Consider the following 26,962-nt stretch of genomic DNA (forward strand, 5'->3'; position numbering starts at 1 on the left):
CCGAGCTCCCAGCGCGGCGCGGGACGATGACGTCACTGCCGTTAGCGGGTCGGCCATGTGCCGCCCGCCAGCTTCCGGTTCCGGGCCGCGGAGGTGAGTGGGAGGGGGGGGATTGGGGTCGGGGGCTCCAGCGGTCCGTACTGGGGGTCGTCGAGGATTCCCGGGTGCCGAGGGGTCCCCGGTGTCGCTGCTTGGGGTGTCAGGGGTCCCCGGTGTCGGGGGTACCGGCTCCCGGTGTCGAGGGGTCTCCCGGTGCCGGTGCTTGGCGGTCCAGGTGTTGGGTCTCCCGGTGCCCAGGGCTCTCCGGTGCCAGTGCTTGGGGTGGGGGGGGTCCCGGGTGTTTGGGGTCCCCAGTTCCGCTGTTGGCGGTCCTGGGTATCGGGGGCTCCCCGGTGCCGCGGCTCCCCCGCCGCTGAGCCGCCTCCCCCCGCCGCAGCAGCCCCGTCCCGCTTGCCCCGTCCCGCTTCCCCGGTCCCGCCATGGGGGATTTGATCCTCAACGTGGACTTGACCGCCCCCGAGGGCCGCCCCAAGAAGGAACGGGGCAACCGAAAGCACCAGAGCTTCGTGCGGCGGCGGCGGGAGCTGGAGCGCCGGGGGGTCCTGCGGCAGAAGCAGCTCCCCCCGAACCGGGGCGGGCCCTGGCGGACCCCGGCGAAGCCCCCCGCGTCGTGCCCTAAAGAGAACGGCTCTGCCGGGACCGGCGTTCCCTCTAAAACCAAAGGGAAGGGTCGGGGGGCTGCTGGGGGCACCCCCGAATCCACCGGCGCCCCCTCGGCGCCCCAGAACGGCCGCGCAAAGACCAAGGACAGGGGGCGGGGGGCGGTGGCCGGAGCCCCCCCGGCGCCCACCAAGCTGCTGGCCATGGACTGCGAGATGGTGGGCACGGGCCCCGGGGGCCGGAACAGCGCCCTGGCCCGGTGCAGCATCGTGTCCTACGACGGGGACGTTGTGTACGACCGGTACGTGCGGCCCGAGGCGCCCATCGTGGATTACCGGACCCGCTGGAGCGGCATCCGCCGGCAGCACATGGACAAAGCCGTGCCCTTCCAGCAGGCACAGCGGCAGGTGGGCCGGGGGGCGGCCTGGGGGGCTGGGGCAGCGTGGAAATGGGGTTGGGGTCTGCAGGTCAGAGAAGGGGACTGGAATGGGGGTTTGGGGTGGGGGCTTAGGGGTGGGAGTGTGGGGCTGAAGCTGTGGTGGGGGTCTCAGGGGTGGGAGTAGGGGTTGTGAGGGTGGAGGGGGAGTGGAAATGGGGGTGGGGGATGCAGGGCCAGGGTCTGCAGGTTGGAGGATGGGACTGGAATGGGGGGTTGGGGGCACAGGGCTGGGAGTGTTGGGGGGGAGTGGGGCTGGGGGGTCAGGCTGCAGGGCTGGGGGTGGGGGGCTGGGGGTGAGGGATGTGGGGCCAGGGTGGGGGCTGCAAAACCAGGGTGGGGGGCTGCAGGGCTGGAAGTGTCAGGCTGTGGGACCACGGCTGGGATGGGGGGCTCGGGGGGAGTGGGGGGGCTGCGGGGTGAGGGGTGTGGGGCTGGGTGGGGGGATGTAGGGCTGGGCTCTGTGTCTCATGGGCTGGGGGCAGCGGGGCCAGGGCTGGGGGGTCGTGGGGCTGGAGGTTGGGAATGCTGGGCCAGGGGTAGGGGGTTGGGCTCTGCAGCCCAGGGGCTGGGCCAGGGCTGCAGGTTGTGGGGTGGGGAGCTGTGGGGTTGGGGGTGAGGGGCTGCCCAGCTGGAGTGGAGAGTGCAGGGTAGGGATTGTGGGCTTGGGGTGGGAGGCTGTGTGGGAGTTGGGGGTGGGGGGGCTGCAGGGCCAGGCTCTGTGTCTTGTGGGCTGGGGACACTGGGCCAAGGGTGGGGGTCATGGGGCTGGAGATATGGGTTGGGTTCATGGGCTGGGGGTGGGGGGCTGAGCTCTGCGGCTCAGGGGCTGTGGGGGGTCCAGAGCTGCCCTCTGCAGCACCAGGATTGTGCCCCCACAGTGCCATTCCCACCCAGCCTGGCAGTGGGGCTGCTCCGTGTCCTTGTGGGGCAGCCGCTTCCCACAGAGCACAGAGGGCACTACCAGGGGTCTTAACCCCCCCCATCCCACCCTCTCCCGTGCAGGTGCTGCGGATCCTGGCCGGGAAGGTCGTGGTGGGCCACGCCATCCACAATGACTTCAAGGCGCTCCGGTATTCCCACCCCAAAGCCCTCACCCGGGACACGTCCCGGATCCCGCTGCTGAACCGCCGGGGAGGCTTCCCAGAGAACGTGGCCGTGTCCCTGAAGCGCCTCACCAAGGCCCTGCTGAACCAGGACATCCAGGTACTGCTGCTGGAGCCCCCTGGGAGATGGGGACCCCCTGTGCCACGGCAGGGTGACAGTGGGATGGAGGGGCATCCCTGGGTTCATGTTCAGGGTACCCCAAATTCAGCTGCTGCTACCAGTCCTGTGCCTCAGTTTCCCCTTTCCTGGAAGGCAGCCTGTGGGAGGGGGGGACCCTCAGCTCAACCCCTGCAGCCTCAAGAGGGCTTTTTCCTGTTCTTTTTTCTTTAATCTCTATGCATCCCCCCCACAAGTTGCCTGCAACCTCAAATATGCCTGTTCCTCCCCTAACTCTCTGCATCCCCCCAAATCTGCCTGTACCCCCCCAAATTGCCCACATCCCCCCAAATCTGCCTGCACCCCTAAATCTGCCTGTACCGCCCTAAATTCTGTGCATCCCCCCAAATCTGCCTGTGCCCCTAAATCTACCTGTACCCCCCCAAATTCTCTGCATCCCCCCAAATCTGCCTGTGCCCCTAAATCTGCCTGTACCCCCCCAAATTCTCTGCATCCCCCCAAATCTGCCTGCGCCCCCAAATCTGTCTGTACTCCCCAAACTCCCTGCATTCCCCTAGAGCTGCCTGTACTGCTCAATCTACCTGTATCCCCCCAAACTCCCTGCATCCCCCCCAAAATCTGCCTGTACCCCCCAAACTTCCTGCATCCCCCCAAATCTGCCTGTACCCCTAAATCTGCATGCAGCCCCCGAGAGCTGCCTGCACCCCCTGATCTTTGTGCATATCCCCACCCAAGTTGCTTGCACCCTGCCAGAGCTGCCTGCACCCCTAAATCCACCTGCAGCCCCCCAGAGCTCCTGCACCCCCTAATCTCCATGCATCTCCTCACTCGAGCTGTGTGCATTGCCCCACAGCTGTCTGTATCCCCAAATCTGCCTGTACTCCTAATTCTGCCTGCACCCCAGAGCTGCCTGCAGCCCCTGATCTCCCTGCATCCCAGTTCTGTCTGTATTCCCCCAATTCTGCCTGCACACCCCTAAATCTTCCTGCACCTCCCCCAGTTGCCTACACCCCCTTATGTTCCTGCATCCCCCTACCCGAGCTGCCTGCACTCCCCTAATTCTGCCTGTAGCCCAAATTGTGCCTGCTCCCCCTGAAATGTGGGGCTGTGCCCACGCTGTGTCTGTCCCCACAGGTGGGCACCAGCGGCCACTCCTCGGTGGAGGACGCCCGAGCCACCATGGAGCTCTACAAGGTGGTGGAGGAGGAGTGGGAGCAGCACCTGCGGCAGAACCCGGAGCAGGAGTGACACCCCCCCCCCAGGGGGGCCCAGAGTGATGCCCCCAGCCTGGTCCTGCATCCAGAGCAGGCCCAAAGTGACATCCCCAGCCAGCTCTTATGCCTTAGAGGGGCGTGGAGTGGTGTCCCCAGCCTGTCCTGTGCCCTGGGGGAGCCTGGAGTGATGTCCCCAGCCTGTCCTGTGCCCTGGGGGAGCCTGGAGTGATGTCCCCAGCCTGTCCTGTGCCCTGAGGGAGCCTGGAGTGATGTCCCCAGCCTGTCCTGTGCCCTAGTGGGGGCCCAGAGTGACACCACGAGCCTGGTCCTGCCCCCAAAGGTCCTGGAGCCCTGGGACAAGCCGTGAGTGCTGAGGAGCTGCCCCGTCCATGAATGTCACAGGGCCAGGAGTGATGTCCCTCATCCCTGAGCCCCCCCAACATGCCTTGTGACGCTGCTGTTCTGCTCTGTCCTCCCCAGAGGCATGGGGAGAGCCTGGGCTGGTGCCTTCCCAGAGGGTGGTCTTGGGTCCTGCACCCCCAGAACAGCTCAGGGAGCTGCAGGGGGTCCCGATCTGGGGCAGCCCTCATCCCTGGGGGATTTGGGAACGGAGCAGGCTCCTTCCCTTCCCCAAAATCTACCTCTGCTGGCGCCGGGATGAAGCGTGGGAGTGGGTGGGACTCCGATCCCGCTGGGAAGTGCCTTCTCCACTGCGGAGCTGCTCCCGTCGGTGCCACAGTGGCACCTTCCTCGTTGTGAAAGGGGCCGGGACGAGCCCGGGCACGGGGAGCAGCATTTCCCCCATCCACCTTTCGGAGCCCCCCGTGCTGCCCCGGAGACGCCCCCAGTACCGGCGGCTGCCCGTGCCCTGAACGCGCCCGACCCCGCCGGAGGGCTACTTTGAACTGAAAGGTTTATGTGCGAGATCCCAATTAAAAAAGAAGTGATTAACGAGCTCTTTCCTTCGGCGGGGAGTGGGGAGGAGCCCCCGGCCTCGGCGGGCGGGAGCGGGGGGGTCCCTCACCGGGCTCCGGGGCGCTGCCGTCACCCGCCACCCGCCGACATCTGCGTCCCGCCGGCTCTTGCTCCGGCTCCTCCTCACGCCAGGGACGAGCTGGCCCCTTCCCCGGCTCTGGGGACCCCCCTCCCGCAGCCCCTTTTCTGGTCGAGCCGCCGGCGGGTCTCCGGTGCTGCTGTACCGGAGGGGCCGCGACAGCCCCGGGAGCGGGGCCGGGGCCGAGCCCGCAGCCGCCTTGGGGGATCCCCCCGCCCGCGCCGGGCTGGACGCGGCCCCGAGCCCCCGACGTGCGTCATTTTTTCCAGCCTTTCCTCGTGTTTACGTGGCTCCGCTTGGCTCGGGGCGGCAGAGCCCGGGGGGGGGTGTCTTGGGGGGCAGAACGCCGCAGTGGGGAGGCCTTCCACCTTTATTTGGGGTTAAATACGCAGATTTGGGTCCCCACCCCCGCAGCGCCGGGGAGCGGACGCCCGAGCATCCCACGGGTCGGGAGTTTGCGGGGTTTTATGGGGGCTCTTCCCTCCCGCTCCTGCCTTTGCACACCCGTCCCTACGGTCCGGGTGGGGGTGGGAAAGCCGTCAGAGCCCCAAAATCCAAAGGAAGGTGGGAGCGCGGGAGGAGCCGGCGGGAACCTTTGTGTCTGGGTTGGGTTTGGCGGTGATTAGGGGCTTTACAGCGGTTATAAATGGCCGGTCGTTAAAGGGGTTTATGGCCCTGGAAATGAGAAGCAGCCGGCCGGGCCCCCAGCCCTCAGCGGGCGCTGGATGCGGCTCGGAGTCCTGGGGGCTTCGCTTGCATCCCAGCCTGGAGTCCCTCCGGATGGGGATGGGGCCAAGACGGGGGCAGGAGCAGGGGCCCAGAGCTAAGGAAGAGTCCTGGGGCTAGGGCAGGTGCTGGGGCCGAGGAAGGTTCCCGGGGCTGGGGAGGGTTTGGGACTAGTGAAGGGTCTTGGGGCTGAGGAAGAGTCCTGGGGCTGGGATTGAGGAAGGGTCCTAGGGCTAGGGCAGGATCTGAGGCAAGGTCCTGTGCCAGGGAAGTGTCTCAGAGCTGAGGAAGGGTCCCGGGGCCAGATCCTGGGACTCAGGCAAGGTCCTGGGCCAGGGCAGATTCTGGGGCTGGCTCAGGGTCCTGGGACTGAGGAAGGGTCCTGGGCAGGGACAGGGGTTGGCTCAGGGTCCTGGGCCAGGGCAGGGTCCTGCTGTGGAGGCACAGGCAGAGGCCTTGGGGCACGTGGGCTCCCTCCCGCCCCACAGCCGGGGGTCCCGGCGGCCACGGGGCCGGGGCCGGACTTGGTCGCGCCGTCCAGCTGTGTTTCATTTCCGCAGCGGCCGTGGCCGTGGCCGGAGGGGGGGGAGGAGGAGGAGGAGGGGGGTGTCCCGCCAGCTGGGATGGATTTGCAGGGACTTGGGGTGGAGGTGACGGGCGACCTGCCCTCACTCAGGCTTCACCCCCCCGGCCCCACACATTGGAGCCCCCCCCCCGTCCCCTCTCCCGACATCGTGAGAGGCTGATGGGGGGGGGGGGGGCGTCAGGACGAGCCCCCGGTGGCCTTGGCTTCTGTGCTGGGTGTGGGTACACGTCACCCCTCCCGGGGTGGATCCCGGGCACCACGGAGGGGGGAACATCCCCGAGCAGCCACATCCTCCCAGGAGGGGCTCTGGGGCACTGGCAGCGTTTGGGGGAGGGGGCCCACAGCGGTGCCAGGGCGGGAAGGGAGTCGTACCCGGGCTGGGGGAGCCCCCTGTGGTTTGCGCTCGGGATTTCTGCGGTTTCTGAGGATTTTTGCCGGGAAGGGGGACGCAGGCGGCGGCCGCTGCCGGATGTTTCCAGAGGCCGAGCCAGCTGCTGCTGCCCAGGCGCTGGGACGCGGCTCCCTGCCCGCCTCCCAGAGAATCCGTATCCTTCCCGGGGGTCACTGGCGCTCCGGGGGGGTTATTTGGGGCCAGTGGTTTGCCTGCCCACCCCAGGGCTTTGCTGGGATGGGAGGCAGGGAGAGGAGGGTGGGGTGCGAAGGCTTTATCCGCCCTTCCCGGCAGAATCCCTTCCAGATGTGGGGCTGCTGGGGCTGGCGTTCACATCCCCACTGGGTCATGGTGCCCAGCATGGGGTGAGGGGGACGGGGGTGTCCCGAGGGAGTTGCAGACAGATCCCACCCCAGCCCCCTCCACCCACTGCTCTTGGAATGGGGCTTCTTTTTCTCCCTTCGTTCCCTAAACTTTAAGCAAACACGCAGCATCACCCCTGCCGTGACTCCAGGATGGGGGGGACGCAGCTCCTGCCCCCCTGGGGTGAAGGGGTTGGGGTGACACTTCTCCAGCACCCCTTCCCCGAGCCCCTGCAGCTCTGCCTGTCCCTGTCCCTGTCCCCTCCGGCACGGCCCCGGCGCTGCTGTAGGTGAGGTTATGTCAGCGTCTGGTGAGAAATCCTGTTCTTCGGGGGATTAGGGACGCGGCAAGCCGGGACTTGGCTCGCCGGCCCCGAGCCGGAGGTTCTGGGGGCACGGGGGGGATGTGGCCCGGAGGAGGGAGGCGGCAGGGGCTCTGCTGGGGCCTTTTCACCCCGATGGGGAGCAGAAGCCTCTCTCCTTCCATTCCAGAGTTGCTGCTGCTGAACCAGAAACGCCATTTCTTGCTTTTCTTGCCCAGAACCGGCCCCGCGGCACAACCTGCCCCTTCCCGCGGCGGTTCCCAGGAGAGAGAAACCTTGGGAAATCCCTCAGTGCTTGTTACCAGGGAGGGACCGAGGGTTCACCCGAGGGGTAAATCCCTCCCCCGGGCTCGGCCACAGCCCCCCCCAGCCCTGCACGCACACGTGTGTGCACAGACGTGTGTGTGTGTGTGTGTGTGTGTGATCATGTCAAGTCACCGGCCTGTGCATGTACTCGTGTCCACACGTGTGCACGAGCGAGTATGAACACCTGCACACACGTGTGTGTGAGAACATCACCCCTGTGCAAACACACGTGTCCTGTGCACACGCGTGTGCCCCTGCTGTGTCTCCAGGGGTGTGCACCAGGCTGTGCCACTTGGGGGGTTGGAGGCAGGTTTGGGGGCATGGGGAGCTCCAGTGGGGGGTGCAGGAAGCTTTGGGGGCACAGGCAGTTCTGGGGGGATGTGGGCAGCTCGGGTGGAGGAACACACGGAGATCAGGGGGTGCAGGCAGATTTTGGTGGGTGCAGGCAGCCCGGGTGGAGGGAAGGCACGGAGATGAGGGGGGTGCAGGCAGCTCGGAGGGGTAGGGGCAGAGTTGGAGGGGTGCAGCAGCTCCGGGAGGGGGTGCAGCACATTTGGAATACAGGCAGTTCCAGGGGGGTGCACAGAGATTAGGGGGGTACAGGCAGCTCCAAAGGGGCTGCAGGCAGATTTGGGAGGGTGCAGCAACTTGGGGGATATAAACGACTCGGGGGGCAATGTGGGAAGTTCGGGGGCTGTACGGGCAGATTGGGGGGATGCAGCAAGCCGAGGGGTGCAGGGAGATTAGGGGGGTACAGGCAGCCTCGGGGGGGTGGGGGGGGAGGACAGGTAGACCAGGGGGTGCCTCTCGCCCGCATCCCCCTGGGCAGATGGGGGTGGGGGGCTCCCTCCGGGGTCTCCCTGAGCAGGTGAGAGCGGAGCCCCCGCGCCGGGGCCGGGGCCGGGGCCGGGGCCGGGGGGTGGGACCAGCCCGGCGATAAAACGGCGGCGCGGGCGGGACGGGACGGACGGAGGGAGCGAGCGAGCGGCGGGGCCGGTGCTGTTGCCGGTGCGGAGGGAGCGGCGGGCCCCTCGAACCGCTTAGTCCCCCCTCGGTTCCCCCTCAGTCCCCTCCCTGTGGCCCCCCTCCCGGTGCCCCCCACCCCCGGCAGCCGCGATGCCCAACTTCTCTGGGAACTGGAAGATGAAGAGCTCGGAAAACTTCGAGGAACTGCTGAAGGCGCTGGGTGAGTGGAGCCCGGCTCTCCCCCCCCGGGTTCCCCCGGGTCCCCCCCGGTCGCCCCCGGGCTGGGGGGGTGCGCAAGGGAGGCGGGGGGGGCCTTCCCCCCATCTCCCCTCCAAGTCCTCCTCCGGCCCGGGGGGTCACAGGGCCCGGAGCCGGGGGACCCTCCCTCCTCCCCCTTTTCACAAAGCCCTCGGGGCTGGTGCCCCACTGGGGAAACTGAGGCACGGGGGGGGCTGAGCAGCATGTCCCGCTCCCCAGGGGTCCCACACGGCCCCCGAGGACCCCCCTCCTGTCTGCCTCAGTTTCCCCACCCTGGTGGGTCCCCAAGGCACCTCCAAACTCCTCCGCTCCCCTTCGGCCCCTCCACCCCCCACCCCAAAGGCACCCTCGGGGCTCACCTGCCACGCACAGCCCGGGTACGGCCGTGTCCCCAAAAACAGCCCAGGCAGGACCCCTCTGGGTGGGGGTCCCACCCTCGCAGGGCTCATCTCGGGGCCCTTTGCTCCCCCCCCCCCCCCCGCGGTGTCGCGTCCCTGGTGAGCGGGGCTGGGGAGGGGGCCAAGACCCATCGCAGGGGGTGGAACTGGGGGGAGCACAAGTTCTGGGGGTCCCCGGGGATTTGGGCAGAATCAGATCCAGCCCCTGCACTGCTCCCCTCCGCCTGACCCTCTCCTCGCCAGCCGGGGAGCTGCCGGAGCAGAATATTTTCCAGGTTAGGGGATACGTAACGAATATTTCAGGATAATTATCACTTTCTTGGGTTTCACTCCCGTTCCCCCGTCGCCCCTTCTCCCCCCTCCGGCCCCGCTGCTGGAACCGGCTCGAGGAAACCTCAGCAGGAAAATAAATCTGCCAACCCCCCCCCTCCCCGCCCCGAGCCCTCTTCCTTTCCCACGGCGGGATCGGGGGGCTCCTGCCCTTCGCCCCCCCGACTGGTACCCCCAGACACCCCTGGCAGGGCGGGTTATCAGACCCCCAGGCTGGCTGCATCATATCCCCTCTCCTAGTTTTTACTCTCTTTGGGGGCTGTTTCTCCTCCCCACCCCCGCGTGGGCATCATGTGGGGGCTGCGTCTGCCCACTCGAGGGTTTGGGCACCCCCCCGTGTGAGTCAGGCCTCGGGGGGAGGGAAGGGACCTGGGGGTGTCCGTGGGGTCTTGGTATGGCCATGGAGGGGACCCCTCAGGGACATGTCCCTCCCCACTTTGTGAGGATTCAGCTCCTGGAGCCCCCTGAGCACCCACATCCCCCCTGTGTCCCCACCGAGGAGCTGGGACCCTCCGTGTCCCCCGGTCCCTGGAGAACCCCTTTGTGCGGGGACCCTCTCGGGAGGCGCAGGGGGTGTGGCCGGTGCCCACCCGGAGGGTGACACGGGAACAATGTCCCCAAAGAGCTGCTCCCCCCGTGACAGCCGGGGGCTCCAGGACATGATGGATGAGCCGCCTTTGGAGCGGGGACAAAGCCCCAGCTGCCCCGCGGTTGGCGGGGGGGCTGCGGGGGGGACGTGGGACCCCTCGGGGGGGGTCACTCGGGTCACCAGGCGCAGAGTTTGGACCGGGGCCCTTGTCCCCGCCGTCACCCCGCGCTGGGTGAGCCCTCGCCCCCGTCACCCCCGTCCTTTCCCCCGGGCTCATCCGGCGCCAACCCCGAGATCACCCCCACCCCGCCTCCGCCAGGTAACGAGAGCCAGATGTGGCCCAGATGCGGCCGGGGGGGCTCGCCCGTCCCCCCATGGGTCTCCTTGAGCCACCTGCGGCGCTCGGGGTGCCCTGGGACGTGTCACTGCCAAGCGCGGGGGCTGCGGCCGCGACCCCCCCGTGCTCACCCCGGGCTCGGGGGAGAGGGGGCAGCGGGGGCCGCGTCGCCCCGAGGGCACCGAACCGCTCCGGTCCCCCCGCGGGGCAGGGGCAGCTCGCCGGGGGACGCTGCGGGAGGGGAGGGGGGAGCTCGGTGCCACCGTGCCCTTCCCCAGGCGTGAACATGATGCTGCGGAAGATCGCGGTGGCGGCGGCGGCGAAGCCGGCGGTGGAGATCCGGCAGGACGGGGAGAGCTTCTACATCCGCACCTCGACCCCCGTGCGCACCACCGAGATCCGCTTCAGGGTGGGCGAGGAGTTCGAGGAGCAGACGGTGGACGGGCGGCCCTGCAAGGTGGGCACGCGTGGGCACCCGCACACGTGTGTGTTTCCGTGTGTGTGTGTGTGTGCGCGCACACGTGTGCCTTGCACCGGGGCAGCAGCTCTCCCCTGCCCTGCCACACGTGTGCCTGCACCGCTGCACGTGTGTGCACACTCGTGCCTGCACACGCCACGCTCGCACACGCGTGTTACATGAGAGAGAACACACAGTTCCATGTGTGTGCACACGTGTGCAAGCGCGTGCATGTGAGTGTGTGTCCACACGCTCTGCACGAGAGCAGGAGCTCTCCCTTGTGTGTGTCACGGTTGGATGCGTGTGCACAGTCATGCCTGCACGCGTGTCATGCACACACACGTGTGTTACATGAGGGTAGCAGTTCTGGTGTGCATCCAGGTATGTGTGTGCACACTCACACACGTGTGTGCATGCACATACATGTGTATTTGTGCGTACATGTCTCACATGGGGGCAGGAGCTCTCACTTGGTGTGCACACACACACACACACACACACACACACACACATCTTTTGTGCCAGGGCAGGAGCCCTCACGTGTGTGCCCATGTATGTGTGCACACACATTTTGTGTGCACACGTGTTTGTGCACACACGGGTGTTTTTGCACGCACAGCCACACCCATGGTGAAAGCAGTCTGCTTCCACTGTCCCCGTGCCCCTGTCCTCTGTGTCCCCTGTGCCCCCAGCCCCTCCCTGCGCCCCCAGCCCCTCCCCACGCCCCCCAGGTGACAAAGAGCCCGGCCACCCATCTGGTGCAGGGCCAAACGGCCCCGTCCCTCCCTCAGGGGCAGTGACAGATGCTCTGGTGCAGTGGGGGGGTGTCCTGCTGGGTGCCCCCCCTCTAAATGTCACCCTCTCCCCCCCTGCAGAGCTTGGCCAGGTGGGAGAGCGAGAACAAGATGGTTTGTGAGCAGCGGCTGCTCAAGGGCGATGGGCCCAAGACGGGCTGGTCCCGGGAGATGACCAACGACGGGGAGCTCATCCTGGTGAGGGGGAGTGGGGGGGTCGCCGGGGCCAGCGCTGCCCCAGTGCATGCTGGGAAATTCCCGTGGGGTGGGATGAGATGGGATGAGGTGGGATGGAGAGGGGGCCGTACCGTGATCCAGCTTCTCCTTGCAGACCATGACGGCCGATGACGTTGTCTGCACCAGGGTCTACGTCCGGGAGTGACCCCCCCCTGCTCCTCTGACACCCCCCACCGCCCCCCCCACCCCTCTGACCCACCCCGTGTCCCCTCAGTCCCCTCCGCTCGCCCCCCCAGCCGCGGGGGGACCTCAGCCCAACCCCTTTTTTTGGAGGGACACACACGGCTTTCCTCCCCCCTCCACAGGGCGGGGGCTCTCCAGGAGCAGGAGAGTCTCCTGTTCTGGCCCCGCTCTGCTGCGGACGGAGCGCCCGGGGCCTGGCGAGGTGCCGGGACACGGCGGGGGGTAAATGCGGCCCCTCCCTGGCCTTTGGGCTGCTTTGAACTGCTTTGGGTTCGGGCTGCTGTTGGTTCCCGCAGCCTCCAGCCCTGCCCCGCGCCCCCTCCCCAGTATTTATTTGTGAATATGGTACCAGAGGGGAACACCAGACCCCCCCAGTTGGGGCAGTGCCAGGTCCGAGCCCCCCCAGGGTCCAACCCCCCCGCGTCACCTCCCCCCTTTCTCAATAAAAGTCCTATGACCCCCTCCCGTGGTGTCCCTGTCCTGTCCCGGCCCCACTGGCACATGCACAGATCCCTCACCCCAGATCCCGCACCCTGGATCCTGCACCTCAGATCCCACACCCTGTGTCCTGCACCCTGAATCCCACACCTTGCATCCTGAACCCCAGATCCCACACCCTGGATTCTGCACCCCAGATCCCACACTCCAAACCCCACATCCCAGATCCTACACTCTGGATCCCACAGCCTAGATCCTGCACCCCGGATCCCACACCCTGGATCCTGCACCCTGAATCCCACACCCTGGATCCTGCACCCTGAATCCCACATCCCAGATCCCACACCCTGGATCCTGCACCCCAAATCCCACATCTCGGATCCCACACCCTGGATCCTGCACCCCAAATCCCACATCCCGGATCCCACACCCTGGATCTGCTCCCCGGCCGTTGCGCAAGGGGCCGGGGGCGAAGGCGGTGGCCGGGTTGGCACATCCTGGCGTGGGAAGCGGGTGGTGACCGTGGGGTGACTGTGGGGCAGCGTGGGGATGAGGTGTTGGGCTCTGCCTCAGCACCGGCACGAGGGGTAGGCAGGAGAGACCCCACCCCGGCTCGGCCGGAGGATCCGGGGTAGCTGTGGGTGCTGCCCGCCGGGATGCGGCTCCAGGGCTTTCCCGAGGACTCTGGTTAGGTGCTGCCCACTAATTGCTCTGTGTGGGGTGACATTAATTACTCCGGGATGGGGGGGCTCGGGCTGCCTCTGCCCTCGGGGCTAAGCTGGGGCAGTGCAGGGAGGGTCGGGGTGCAGGGGGGCCCTGCCCAGGGTTTGAGGTGCAGACCCCCCCGCCCACGCCCAGCACAGCCCGGCTCACCCGGGGTGGGCCAGGACCCCTCAGCCAGGGCAGCCCCCGAACCACCGTGGGGAAGGTGGGGGGCACTGCCCCACTTCCCCCATCAGCACTGGGGTCCCACTCGGCCTTTGGGGTGATGGGGGGCCCTGAGGGGTGAACGCAGGGGAGGGTGCCAGGACTCGGGGTTGGCTTCACCTCCATGCCCGGGGTGTGATGCTGCTCCCCCCGGGAGCGCGTCCAGCAGCGGGAAGGGTGGAATTACACCTTCCCTGGGGAGGAGGAGGAGGGGGAGGGGGAGGAAGGCTCTGGTATCTCCAGGTGGACACTTGGCAGGCGCCCATCGCCCCCGCCACCATTCCCAAAGTGCTGCCAGGGCCGCGTCCCGGCTCTCCCGACTGTCCCCGCGCTGTCCCCGGGGGTGGGCGCGGGACTCGCCCCCCCTCCCCCCTCCATCCAACCGGCCGCTGCTCCCCCTGGAGACCCCGGGAAAGCCACGGCCGGGCAGGAGCAGCCGGTAATGGAAACCAGCCGGCTCCGACGGCTTTTCCACGGTTGGAGGAATATCCGCTTTCCCTCCTGCCCTGGGGACGGCTCCGGTTTGCCTCCGGGTGGGGGGAGTATGGGGGGGCTCTGGGACCCCGAGAGCTGGGGCGGCACGTCTGGATGGGGAGGGTTGTCTGGCTGCCCGCGTTCCCCCACACAGCGGCCTGGGGGTCCCATCCTGCCCCCGAGTGCTGGGGGTGCAGTGGATGGAGGTGCCCCCTCCCCGCAGCACGGCCGAGGCTCGGGGGGCTGTTCGGCGGCTGCTCCCGAAACAAAAGTAAATTCCTCCGAGCGATGCTGGGCTGGGGGCCGGGATGGAGGGGCCGCGAGTGACCCCAAAACTGCTCTGGGGGCTGTGCCTCCCCTCCCATGGCACGGCGTGGGTGGTGTCGGTGCCCCCGGAGCCTCTAATCCGGCACTAATCCTCGCCTGTGACCCCGCTGGCCCCCGGGCGGCCCCGCTGCCCCCCCGGGCTGGGGAGGGGGCCGGGCTGGCCCCTCGCCTTTCATCTCCGGAGACAAAGCGGGGCCCGGCCCCCTCCCCGCTCTGTGCTCGGGGAATGAATGCCCGACCCTAGGGGGCCCTGGCCCCTCACCCCGGAATTTTTCCATGCGTTCTCTGGAAGCAGAGGCTGGGCCGGGTGTGAGGGAACAGCATTTCATCCCCCCTCCGCCCCGCGTCGGAGCCCTCGAGAGGGAGCGAAGGGGGGGCTTCGTTGTGCCCGAAGGGGGGGATGCGCCGGCTCCTGCCCCTCCCTGCCCGGACAGGGGGACAGGACTTGTCGGGCAGGTTTGGGGGGGACACCCCCCTCCTCTGGGCCGGGATGCTGGGGGTGGGGGATGGAGGAGCAGGGCTCAGCTGGAGGAACAACACTTCTCACCCCCCTCAGCCCCACGGCGCTGGAAAGGGGCAGAGAATGACCCCAGCCAGGCTGTGCCCCCCCCGGAGCCGGTGTCACCCCCCGACAATTCCCACATCCTCTGGGCCGGCTGCTGCCCAGGCTGCAGCCCACCCTGGATGGTGCCGAGGGGTCCCAGCTGTGCCAGCCCCCCCGGCCCGGGTACCCACTCGGACTGATGACCTGGGGACAGGGATGTACCAGGCTTGGGGGGGTCTTGGCCCCTCAGCCCCCCCGCTCCTGGAGAGGGGATCTCTGGGTGGGTGAGGGGATATCAGTGTCACATGGGGGAACTTTGGGGGCCCCACGCCGGGCAGGGCTGGGGTGGGCTCTGGCACATGGCACGGGGGCCTCTGTCCCTGGGAGGAGGAAGCAGCGCCTTGCACTCGGCCTGGCAGGAGGTGACCCTGCCCTCGGGGGTGTCCCCGTCTCAGTTCGTGCCCTGGGGTGTCCCCACGGCTCGGGGCAGCTCAGGACGCTGGCACCGCTCAGCAAGGCATGGTCAGCCCGGGGGGGGGACGACAATCATCCCCCATGTGGGTTCGCCCCCTCCCTGCGCCCGCCGGGGTTGGGGGCTGTGCAGGAGCCCCCCGCCCCGCTCCCCTCGGCTGGCGTCCGGCCAGCATTGTTCTCGCCTCCTCCTCCTCCTCCTCCTCTCCCCCTCCAGCTGCATCTGGCGCCGGAGCTTTCCTGGGCTCCAGTAGTGGGGGGGTCTCCAGCCCCCCCCCCAGCCCATCCTGGTCACTGCTCCCCTGGGCAGGGGGCTGGGGGGCTTTGCCCCTCTTCCACTGTGATGGGGAGTCCTGGCAGCTCCACGTGGAGGAGGATGGGGGGGATGTGGGGTGCATCTTGGCCCCCAGTGGGGTTTTTTGGGGGGGGATTGACCCCCATAACTGCTCTGTAGCCCAGCTCTGCCCCACGGCACAGCTGGAACCTGCCATGGGGTGAGTGCAGGGCTGAAAAGGGGACGGGCTGAGTCTATTTGGAGGGGGGTTGCCTCCATCGTGGGGGCTCCAGGGATGCTGAGATGATGCAGAGGGTCTGCAGGGATAACAAGGGGGTGGGGGTCTGGAAGAAGGGGCTCTGGGAGCGGTGACAGGGCAGGATGAGGGGCTGGGGGGGATGCAAACAACCAGGAATGTTTTGGGACAGGGGATAAGGGGGCTTGAGGGGGGAGAGCGTAGAGGTGCAGGATTGGTGGGGGTGGGTGGGAGGGCCTGGGCAGGACAGGAAGGGGGACAGGTCCCTCCTCGAGGCAGGAGGAGCCTGGAGCAGCCCCCAGGGGTGGGGCAGGACAGGGAACCACCCTGTTGTGTAAGGATGGGGAAACTGAGGCACACCCAAGATCAAAGCAGGGCAGAGTCACCACCCCCGGGCTCCCGCTGCCCCACACTCTGCCCCACACTCTGCCCCACACACCGAGTTGGGATTCGTGTTTAATGCCAAGTACAAAGTCACCCACCCCCCCAAAAAAAAAAAAAAAAGGAAAAACTTCTAAAATTCTTTCAAAAATAAATTAAAGGGAAGGGACGGGTCCCCACTACCCCCTCCTGTCCTGTGCAAAGAGAAAAGAGCCACCCCCTCTGCGCCCCAGGGCCTGAGCCAGGCTCCAGCAAGAAAAGAAACGGGTAAAGCAAGGGGCCGGGGGGGGCCCGGGCAGCAGCCCCTCCACGGTGTGGGGCTGGATGGGGCCATGGGGCAGTGGCAGGGGCCCCAAGGGGGCCTCAGGGGTGGTTGGGCAGTTCCCCTCCTCCCCACACCGGCTCCAGCATAAGCTTGGCCCCACTGGAGCAGATGGGGACACTGAGGCAAGGGGCAAGAAGCAACCCCCCCTCCTCCTCTTCCCCAGGCCAGGGCTGACCTTTTCCAGTGTGGGATGTGCCTGCAGCCCCAAGCCCCCCCATCCATGGGGCTGCTGGCAGCTGGATCCAGCCTCAACCCCCCCAATCTCCCGCCCGTGGGCAGCGGCGGCTCCACCAGCCGGCCTCGCCCTGGCAGGGTCAGGGGGCTCCTGCCCGGCTCCCGGGGGGGCGAGGGAGGTGAAGTGCTGTCGGAAAGGCGACCTATGTACATCCCTGAACGTGGCGGCTCCGTGAGTCCCCTCCCCTGCTCCGGCTGTGCCCAGGAGGCTCCGCCCCACCCGCGCTATGAGGTCTGGCACTGGACGTGCTGGCGCATCCCGTCCTCGAAGTCGTCCTCGTGATAGGCCTCGCCGGTGTAGGGCCGCCGGCCGGGCCCACCGTGCGCCGTGTAGTCGCTGAGCTCCACCTCCTCTGTGTCCTCCGTGGCCATCACCTCCTCCTGTGGCGGGAAGAAGGCCTGGAGCTGGCGCAGGCGGTCGGCGGGGAGCCAGCCTGGCTCGGGGAACTTCACCTGGGGACGGAGAGGGGGATGTGAGCTGTGGGGTGGCAACACAGGAAAGCCCAGAGGTTGGGAGATGCCATCTCCCACCCGGCTTCCAGCCCACCTCGAACTGCAGGATGAGCTTTCCCTTCTGAAACGGGCTCCTGTAGACGGGCATCCCCTCGTTGGGGATACACTTCAGGTCCCCAGGCCGGATCACATCACCTGTGGCAGAGGTGAGGGTCATCCTGCTGCACTGGCAGCTCCCGGCCTCCCCCAGCTCTCCCAAGCCCCCCTCCCTCACCTGGCGGGGAGGAGACGAGCAGGGTGCGGTTGTCCAGGGTGCGGATCACCTGCCGGCACCCGCACAGGGCGTCTGCCAGGCTGATCTCCCTCCTGACGATCAGGTCGTCGCCGCTGCGCCGGAAAACGGGGTGTTCTTTCTGATCCAGGACGATGATGATGTCCCCGGGCTCCAAGCCGGGCACCTGGTCCCCCTCCTCGTGGAAGGTGATTTTCTGCCCGTCCTTCATTCCTGTGGGGAATATGGAGAGGGGTCAAGGCATGGGGACAGCTCTGGGGTGACCCCACTCCCCACACGGCCCCGTCTCACCTTTATCCAGGTGGACACTGAGGATCTTCTTCTCCCGCACGACCTTGCGGCCGTTGCAGGTGAGGCAGCAGTCCCGCGGGCGGATCCACTCGCCCTGGCCCTGGCACTGGGAACACACCGTCTGGATCTGCTGGATCATGCTGGGCCCCAGCTGGTGGATGCGAACCTCCATCCCCGAGCCGTGGCACTTGGGGCACCTCCTCTGGGCGCCCTCCCGGACCCCACAGCCTGTGCCGAGGGGGGCAGGGGGTCAGACCAAGGGGTGGGGGGTGCTGGGGTGGCCCCCAGCCCCTTGTTGAGGGTCAGCTGGAGGGGAAGGGGGTCCTGGGGCCCTGCAGCCCCTCGCTCACCTCCGCACTTGCGGCAGATGATGTTCTTCTGCAGGGAGAGTTTCCGCGTGGAGCCGTTGTACAGGTCCTCCAGCGACACCGAGAGCTGGTGCACCACTGTCTTCCCTGGGTGGAGGGGAGAGCCCAGCTCAGCACCCAGCTCAGCACCAGCCTCATGCCACCCCCCATGCCACGGCCACTCAGCATCACCCAGGTCCTCCCAGAGCCAGTCCCGCTCCTTCCTCAGGAATGGTAACAGGGACACTGACAGCTTTACAGCTTTACTCAAGGCTGGGCGTCTCCAAGCCCGGATCCTGCCGGCCGCCCCGGGGCAGTGCTGGATCCCCAGCGTGGGCCGGGCACGGCTCCCACCCCAGGGCTCTCAGCCACCCTGCAGCTGCTCCAGCCGGAGCTGCCAGGACGCTTCCCTTGGCCTCCTAATTGCCCTTCTATTAAGTCGTGCCACCTCAGCAAGAAGCGCCCTGGAGAGTCGCCCTGTCCCCGTGACCCAGGCCCGAGGCATCCGGACAGTCACCGGGGCGGCCCCGCACGCCCCGCGTCCTGCTGCCGCCCCCGGGGCCCTGCCAGTGACTCAGCCCCAGCCTCGGGATGGCGGGGGAAAGCCAGGACAGGGACAGGGAAGGGCCCTTTGAAGAGGGGGCAGGTGGAGAAAGTAATGAGGGTGATGAGGAGCCGCGTCTGGTTGCGCGCCGCGGGGTGGGAGACGGCCCAGGGATCCCTGTGGGGTCCTCACGCCCCCTGAGCCAGCACCAGCCCCCTCCCACCCCAGGGTCCTGTCAGGTGCTTCATGCCTCACCCAGTGCTGTGCTGGGTGCCAGCCCTCTCCCACACTGGGGGTCCCAGCAGGGTTATTACCCCCTGAGCCAGTGTCACGCTGTGCCTGGGCACCGGTCCCCTCCCACCCCAGGGTCCCGTCAGGTTCTTCATCCCCCACCCAGTGCTGTGCTGGGACTCCCACTCCAGGGTCCCATGGAGTCTGTCACACCCTGAGCCAGTACTGTGCTGGGTGCTAACTGGGAGTCCCAGCAGGTCTGTCAGCCCCCAAACCACTGTCGCACTGTACCTGGGTGCCAGCCCCCTCCCACCCCAGGGTCCTGTCAGGTCCTTCATCCCCCACCCAACACCATGCTGGGCACCAGCTCCCTCTCACCCCAGGGTCCCACCAGGTTCTTCATCCCCCATTCAGTGCAGTGCTGGGCACACCCTCCCACCCTGGAGTTCCATCAGGTCCTTCATCCCCCACCCAGCACCACATTGGGTACCAGGCCCCTCTCGACCCAGGAGTTCTGGCAGGACCTTCATCCCCCAAGGCAGTGCCGTGCTGGGCACCAGTCCTCTCCCATCCCTGGGTCCCACTGGGTCTGTCACACTCTGAGCCAGCACCACGCTGTGTTGCAGCCCCCTCCCACCCCGGGGTCCTGGTAGCTCATTGATCTCCCACCAGCACCACGCTGTGCACCAGCCCCCTCAGTCCTTGTCCCCGCAGCTCCTTGTCCCCGTACCTCTCCTGTCCGCCCGGTTGCGCATCCTCACTCCCCCTCCGAAGAACAGGTCGAAGATGTCCATGGGGGAACCGAAGCCGCCGCCGCCCCCGCGGCTGCCCAGGCCTCCCTCCTTCATGGCCCTCTCACCGCCGCGGTCGTACAGCGCCCGTTTGTGGGCGTCCGACAGCACCTCGTAGGCCTGGGAGATCTGCTTGAACTGGAGGGGGGAGAGGCGGGTGAGGCCGAGGGGGGCGGGCTGGGGGGCGCCGGGGGGCTGCACGTACCCGCTCGCCCTCGCTGGGGTTCTTGTCGGGGTGGTAGCGCAGTGCCAGGCGCCGGTACGCCCGCTTGATCTCGTCCAGGCTGGCGCCCGGCCGCACGCCCAGCAGATCATAGTAGCCCGTCTCCTTCACCATCTTCCTTGCCTTCACGTGCTGGGATGGGACAGAGCCATGAGCACGGGACCCCCTGCCCAGCCTGGGACACCCTGACCCTGCCCAGGACCCCTTGCCCAGCCTGGGATGCCCTGCCCAGCCTGGGACCCTCTGCCCAGTCCAGGACCCTCTGCCTGGCCTGGGACACCTTGACCCTGCCCAGTACCCCCTGCCCAGCTCGGGACACCCTGACCCTGCCTAAGACCCTTGCCCAACGCAGGATCCCTGCCCCTGCTCAGGACACCCTCCCTCACAATGCTCTGAGCCCCATTCTCCTCCCTGCACGGCCCCGTCTCAGTTTCCCCCCCTCCCCAGGCATTCCATGGGGCAGGGAGTGACAGCCAGGTGACAGCCAAGTGACAGCCAAGTGACAGCCAGACCCAGCACAGCGGTCCTGTAAGGAGGGGCAGACCCCAAAGCCGGTCCCCACCCCAGGGGGATGCCCCGAAGCCCCTTCCCACCGTGAGGACTCCCCCAAAAACTTTGATCCTCATTCCCCTCCCTGCACGGCCCTGCCTCAGTTTCCCCCTCCCCACATCAGCATCCCGCGGGTCGGGGGGTGTCAGGGGGTGTCTGGAGGGGGTGACATCCCCCTCCCCGGGGGCGGGGGCAGCCAGACCCCGCCGGGGGTCCCGTTAGGAGTTGTGGAGCCCGAGGCCGGTGTCGGGGGTGCCCCGTGTGTGTGTATGTGTGTGTCCCCCACCCTGACCCATGTGCCACCGCCGATAAGCCCCGCGTGGGGCGGGGACGTGTTTATCTTGCGACACGGGCTGGGGGGGAACGGGGGGAAGCGCCCGTGACCCGCTCACGGGTAAATAAACGGCACCGACACCGGGCTGGGTCTCCCCCCGCCTCCCGTGGTCGAGGTCGGGACTCCCAGGGCTGGGTCCGTCCCCCGGGACCCTCGGGGCCGGGACAAGGGACCCCCTGGGCTGGGTGTGGGACCCCGCGGGGCTGGGTCCGACCCGCCGGGTCCAACGCGGGACCCCCCCGGTCTGGCAGCCCCTCCCGGCGGGGGTCGTGTGGCGGGGGGTGTCGGGGGTGACACGGTGACATCCCACTCCCCGGTCACGATGACACCCACGCCCCACACCGAGGAAGGAGGGGGGGCCAGACCCCCACCCGGTGCGCACTTTGGGGGGACGGGGGGTCACCCTGGATTCCCCCTCCCGGGTATCCCGGCGAGCCGCTGACACCGCGGCCGCCGCTGACAGCGCCAGGGCGGGGCCGGGCGGTCGCCGTGGGGGCCCCGGGGGTGGGATCGGGGGGTCCCGGGGGAGATCGGGGGTCTCAGGGTCGCCCTCCCCCCACTCACCGCCGCCGCCGCTCCGCCGCCGTCTCCGAACTCTCTGGAAGCCGCGGCCCCGCCCCCCGGGGCCGACCCCGCCCCCTCGGTGCCGCACGCCGCGCCCATTGGTGGAACCGCCCCCTCTGCGCCCGCCCATCGCCCCGCGGTCCGCGCGCTGACTGGCTGAGAGGCGCTCCCTTCCGGCTCGGGAGGCGGGGCCGCTGTCACTGCGTTGCGATTGGCTGCGGCGCCGGTCTGGAACCGGCCCCTGGGGTCGGAGTTTCGGCGCTGATTGGCTGGGAGCGGGTGGCCAATCAGACGGGAGAGGGGAACGGGGCGGGCGGCCGGCAGGGGGCGCTGTAGGCCCGCGGGGAGGGGGGGACAGGGTCGGTCCCGGGGGGTCAGAGGGAGATCGGGGGGACCCGGGGGCGATTCTGGGGGTCACGGGGGGGCTCAGGGGAGACGGGGGGCCCAGGGGGCCCTGGGGGGTCCCGGGGGGATCCCAGGAGGGCCTCGGGAGGTCCTGGGGGAGTCAGAGGGGGGATGGGGGGTCCAGTGGGTGCCGGGGCAGGTTCTGGGAGTCACAGGGGAGTGACCGGAGGGGTCCCGGAGAAGATGCCCCGGGGGAACTCGGGGGGTCCTGGGGCGGGTCCTGGGGGGTGTCCCAGGGTGGTCTGGGGGAGGTCGGGGGGGATGGGAGTTCCGGGAGATGTCTCAGGGGGGTCCCGGGAGGATCCCGGGGTTGCTCGGGGGGTCCTGGGTGGGTCACAGGGGGGTCAGAGGGGGGATCGTGGGTCCCGGGGGGGATCCCGGGGGAGGGTTCTGGGGGTCACAGGGGCGATCGGGGGCCTGAGGGGTCTCACGTGGGGGGCTGAAGGGGCCCCGGGGGGGGTCTGGGGATCACAGGGGGGTCAAGGGGAGGCTCGGGGCGTTCTGGGAGGGTCACAGGGAGGTCTGGGGAGTTCCGGGGAGGGGTTCTGGGGGTCGGAGGGGGGGGCTCGGGAGTACCTGGGGGGTTCTGGAGAGGATCCTGGGGAAGGCTCGGGGGGTCCCGGGGGCATCCTGAGATGGTCATAGGGCGGTCTGGGGGGTGCCAGAGGGGGTTCTGGGCGTCATAGGGGGAGGATCCCAGGGGGCTCGAGGGTCCTGGAGGAGTCTGGGGGGGTCAGAGGTGGGTTAGAGGGGGTCCAGGGGAGGGTTCTGGGGGACGCAGGGAGGTCAAAGGGAGACTCAGGGCATTCTGGGGGAGTCACAGGGGGGCCAAAGGGGGCTCGGGGTGCATGGAGGGTCTGGGAGATGTCACAGGGGGTTCCCGGGAGGATCCTGGGGGGTCTCGGGGTGTCCTAGGGGTGTTGTGGAGGGTCACAGGGGGTTTTGGGTGGGTCCAGGGTCCCGGGGGTGGTCTCGGGTGGTCTCAGTAGGTTTTGGGGAGTCCTACAGGGTTCACAGGGGGGTCCTGGTAGGTCTGGGGGAGTCACAGGGGGGGCTCAGGGGGTCCAGGGGAGGGGGTGGGTACCCCAGGGTGTCCTGGTGAATGTTGTGGGGGGTCACAGAGGGGTCCCAGGGGAGTTACAGAGTGGTTCCAGAGGCACTCGGGGGCTGGGCAGATAGCTCAGAGGGTCTCTGGGGGGCCCAGGGGGGTCCCAGGGGGCCTTGGGGAGTTCTGGGAGGGAGCCCAGGGAGACCCGGGGGCCATGGGGGGGCAGGGGGTCCTGGGGGTCTCTATCCCCCCTGCCCTGTGCACTGGGGGTACCCAGTGTCCCCCCTCCCCAGATAGGCTTTTTTTGGGGGATGCTGCCAGGAGCAGGGAGGGGTCTGGGTTTGAGGGCACTGGGGGCTGCCAGGAGCAGCAGGGATCCCCGTGCTTTGGGGGTGCTACCCTCCTGGGCTTGAGTGATTTGGAGGGCACCACTGGTGGGCTTGGCTGGTGGGGGGAACTGGGGCTGAACTGGGGGGCTGGGTCTGAACCTCGGGGGTGAATCGAGGGGTCAGGGTCTGTCCTGGGGGATTGGGGGTCAGAACTGGGGGGTTGGGATCTGAACTGGGGGGCCAGGGGCTGTCCCGAGGGGGTGGTGAAGGTGAACTGGGGGTCTGGGATCTGACCTGGGGGTATAGGGGGTGTGCTGGGGGGTCGAGGGTCGTCCCGAGGGACCAGTAGAGGAGAAGTGGGGGGACTGGGATCTGAACCAGGGGACTGGACTTGGGGATTGGGGTCTGTCCCAAGGGGCCAAGAATCTGACCTGGGGATCTGATCTGGGGTCTGAACCGGGGGGGTCAGGACCTCTCCTCCCCTGTCCCACCCAGGGGTGCTCAGGGAGGTGTTTCCATGGCCCCACCCCGGCCTGGGGGGGTCAGTCCTGCCCGGGAGTCCCATCAGGGATCCCTGGGGGCCCTGGCCACTGAACCCCTGGGGTGGGAGGAGGAGGAAGAGGAGGACATGGTGAGGTTTGGGGGGACATGGTGGAGTTTGGGGGGCACAGGAACCCCTGCCATGGCCCCCCATCCCCGTGCTCAGGTCCAGCCCCGCTGCCCCTGGCCATGTTTGGCCACTCTGAGCCCTGCAGGGCCAGGGGGTCCCGCGAGCCTGGAGGTGATAAATCCTCCCCCCACCTCGAAACCCAACCCCAACCAGCAGCTGCTGCCCCACCAGGGGCCAGAGACCCCCAGGCCACCTGCCCCTGGAATCTGGTCGGAATTCCAGCGAGAGGCTGCAGGCTGGGAGCAGGGTCTGACATAGGGTCCCCAAACTGGGAATGGGGTTCCTAAATCGAGAATGGGGTTCCTAAACTGGGCACATGGTTCCCAAGCTAGGAATAGGGTCCCCAAAATGGGAATGGAGTTCCTAAACTGGGCATGTGGTTCCCAAAGTGGGAATGGGGTCCCTAAACTGAGCACACAGTTCCCAAATGAGGAATGGAGTCTCCAAGCTGGGAAAAGGGTATCCAAACTGGGAATGAAATCCCCAAGCTGGGGAAGGGGTCCCCAAACTGGACATGGGGTCCCCAAAGTGGGCACACAGTTCCCAAACTGGGAGTGGAACCCACAAATTGGAAATGGTCCATAAACTGGAAATAGAGTCCCCAAATGTCACATGGTCCCCAAATCAGAAATGAGTCCCCAGAGTGGGAATGGAGTCCCCAAACTGAGCATACAGTTCCCAGTCTGGGAATGGGGTTCAGGCTTGGAACAGAGCCCTCAAACTGGGCACATGGTTCCCAAACTGGGAATGGAGTCCCCAGACTGGGAAAGAGGTACCCAAAATGGGGATTGGGGTCCCAAACTGGCCACACAGTCCCCAAACTGGAAAAAGGCTACCCAAAGGGGGAGTGGGATCCCCAAACTGGGTACACAATTGCCAAACTGGGATTGGGGTCCCCAAACAGGGCACACAGTCCCCAAACTGGGATTGGGGTCCCCAACTGGGCACACAGTCCCCAAACTGGGATTGGGGTCCCCAACTGGGCACACAGTTCCCAAACCAGGAATGGGGTCCCCTGCCACCCTGTGGAAGCTGTCTGGGACAAGGAGTGCTGGAGCCAAGGGACCTTCCTGTCCCTTCCCGGGCCGGATCCGGTGACTGGCGGTGACTCAGGACTGGCCACGGTCACATCCTGTCCCCCTCACCCCTGTGCCCCTGGCCTGGCACAGCGCCCCAAACCTCCCATGGGCACCGGGGCTGGATCTCGGGGCTCAGCCCCGTCGGTTCGTGGCAGGTTTGGCCGCAGGGGTTGGGTCTGGCAGGGGGGCACAGCCCGGTTTGTCCCGGTGCCACCTGCGCACCAGGGTCCGGCCGTGCCACCGGGACGGAGCTGCTTCCAGGACTGGGTCACCTCCCGTTCCTGCTGGGGTGCAGATGGGTGTCCCAAAACTGGGGAGGGAGTGCTCTGAGGCAGCTCTCCGTAGTTGGCTCATCCCCTTCCCGCCTGTGGCCGCCCGTGGCAGGCGGGATGAGAAGGGAAGCTGAGGCACGGCGCCGGCACGGGCGTGGGGGTGTTGGCCGGGCTGCTTCCCAGCCGGAGCCCTTTCCCGGCCCCTCCTGCCCCACAGCCCGTGCCCACGTGCCCTGTCTCCCTTGTCTTCTGCCAAGCATTCTGAGCAGGTGATGGTGGGGGGATGGAGGTCAGGTCCGGGATGGGCTGGGAGTGTGGAACTGGGGGGACATCGCCCCGGGGATGAGGGGGGATCAACACAGGGGTTGGGGAACATCGCCCCAGGGACTGGGGAGCATCATCCCAAGGATGTGGGGACAAACCCCCAGGGATTTGGAAGCATTGCCCCAGGGGGATTCATCCCCCCGCGGGTGGGGGGAGCGCTGCTCCAGGGACCCCACCGTCCTCCCCGCATCCTGACGGACGGCCCCAGGCACACATTCCCGGCGGGATTGCCCCCGGGCTCGGCCTCAGGAATCCGCGCCGCCCCGGGTTGGCAGCAGCTGTCGCAGCGCTGGGGCACGGGCGCTGCTGAGGGGTCGCGACCCGGCAGCTGGGCGGGCCCCCCAAACCGGGGCAGAGCTGATTATAGCCGGCGGGAGCTATTCCCGGGGGTCTGACCCGGGTGAAGGGCGGGTGAGAGAGTAGCCGAGCCACCCCCCCGCCCCCGGCATGTCCCTGGGGATGTCACAGGACGGGACGGTGCTGCGGGGGGGTGGCGATGCCTCCCTGAGGGGACACCCACTGCCCACATCCCTGCTCTTCTCTGGCGTGGGGGGCCATCCCGCCCCTCCCGTGGGGGTTTTGGGGACACTATCGATTGTCCCCACCGTGCATCCCCCTTGGGAACAGCCCCAGGCCACTGGTAGTCCCAGCGCGGCTCCTACTTGCCCACATTTAGCATCCTCAAGGGCTTATTTTGCGGGGGCGGGGAGGGGGCTGCCCGAGCCCCTCTGGCTGTATTTTTAGTCCTTTCCTTATAAGGTTCCCATGAATTTTGGGAGCTGAGAGCGGAATGAAGTCATCGCTGAGGTCATCCCGCCTCGTCCCCCCCTCCCTGTCCGGCGCGGGCTCACCCCACAGGGAGTTTTTGTGCGGGCTCCATTGAAATCCCCCTCACCCAGCCTGGGAGGAAACAAAACCCTTCCCTGGCTGGCGGGGGGCCAGGCTGCGGGGGGCTGCAGGAGCTGGGGGGGGCTGCGGGGGACTGGGGGGGCTGTGGGGGTTGCTGGGGGCTGCAGAAGGGTATGAAGGGCTCCAGGGGCTCTTAAAGCTCCAGCCTGGCCAGTCCCTGGCGGCTCCCCCATAGCTGCAGCCCCCAAGACCCCCTGCACCCCCCGTGGTGCTCCTGCCTGGGCGTGGAGCAGGGTTCGAGGTGGGGTTGGCACCTCCATTTCTCTTTCCAGCCCCCAAAATCACACTGTGTGCCCTCAGGGGATAGGGCGGTGGGTGCTGCTCATGTGGCAGTTTGGTCTTCCAGGGAAGGTGTGGGTGTGCCTGGGGGGGTGTCCAAACTGCAGCCACAGTGGGGGAACCCGGGCACACTCGGGTCCCCCTGGCATCATGTTTGGTCCAACCAGGGTCACACTTGGTCCCACTGGGGTCACACTCAGTACTTAGGGGTGCTCCTGATCCCACAGGGGACACACTCAATCCCACTGAGGACATGGTCAGTCCCATTTGTTCCTGTCTGGGACACACTCAGTACCATTGGGGGCACACTTGATCCTGTTGGGGACACACTTGATCCCACTGGGGACACAGTCCCATCAGGGACACACAGGTGATCCCACCAAGGACACACAGTCCTGTCGGGGACACACTTGGTCCCATCAAGGTCACACTTGGTCCCACCAGGGACACTCTTTTCCCATCCCTGCTCACTCCCTCGGGCACTTGCCGGGTGTGGATGAGCCTCGCTGGGGTTTTGCTCTCCAGGCTCCAGCCCCGGGAGTCTCG

The 26,962-nt window shown here is 67.5% G+C and overlaps 3 protein-coding genes across 4 annotated transcripts; 2 read left to right on the forward strand and 1 right to left on the reverse strand.

The window, feature by feature from the left end:
* The first annotated feature begins 52 nt into the window (after positions 1-52).
* On the forward strand, positions 53-4,488 carry ISG20L2 (interferon stimulated exonuclease gene 20 like 2). Of its 2 annotated transcripts, none has more exons than XM_032713202.1 (4): positions 53-93; positions 454-1,067; positions 2,102-2,302; positions 3,455-4,488. In XM_032713202.1, the coding sequence occupies exons 2-4, from the start codon at positions 480-482 to the stop codon at positions 3,566-3,568; spliced, it is 903 nt and encodes a 300-aa protein (XP_032569093.1). In that variant the 5' UTR covers positions 53-93; positions 454-479; the 3' UTR covers positions 3,569-4,488. The 2 variants fall into 2 exon arrangements, with proteins under 2 accessions (XP_032569093.1, XP_032569092.1); XM_032713201.1 differs by having other exon boundaries at positions 54-93; positions 437-1,067.
* Positions 4,489-8,245: 3,757 nt separating this feature from the next.
* Positions 8,246-12,293, forward strand: CRABP2 (cellular retinoic acid binding protein 2). Its single transcript, XM_032713088.1, has 4 exons — positions 8,246-8,468; positions 10,439-10,617; positions 11,493-11,609; positions 11,743-12,293. Exons 1-4 carry the CDS (start codon positions 8,399-8,401, stop codon positions 11,791-11,793), a joined length of 417 nt encoding a protein of 138 aa, XP_032568979.1. The 5' UTR covers positions 8,246-8,398; the 3' UTR covers positions 11,794-12,293.
* Positions 12,294-15,980: 3,687 nt separating this feature from the next.
* LOC116799805 (dnaJ homolog subfamily A member 1-like) lies at positions 15,981-21,151 on the reverse strand. The gene is made up of 8 exons (XM_032713187.1): positions 21,102-21,151; positions 19,637-19,786; positions 19,371-19,569; positions 17,869-17,973; positions 17,519-17,746; positions 17,210-17,440; positions 17,030-17,130; positions 15,981-16,935 (listed from the first exon to the last, which is right to left on the reverse strand). Exons 2-8 carry the CDS (start codon positions 19,766-19,768, stop codon positions 16,708-16,710), a joined length of 1,224 nt encoding a protein of 407 aa, XP_032569078.1. The 5' UTR covers positions 19,769-19,786; positions 21,102-21,151; the 3' UTR covers positions 15,981-16,707.
* Positions 21,152-26,962: the final 5,811 nt, after the last annotated feature.

The sequence above is a fragment of the Chiroxiphia lanceolata genome, chromosome 29 (assembly GCF_009829145.1).
Source record: "Chiroxiphia lanceolata isolate bChiLan1 chromosome 29, bChiLan1.pri, whole genome shotgun sequence".
NCBI classification, from domain to species: domain Eukaryota; kingdom Metazoa; phylum Chordata; class Aves; order Passeriformes; family Pipridae; genus Chiroxiphia; species Chiroxiphia lanceolata.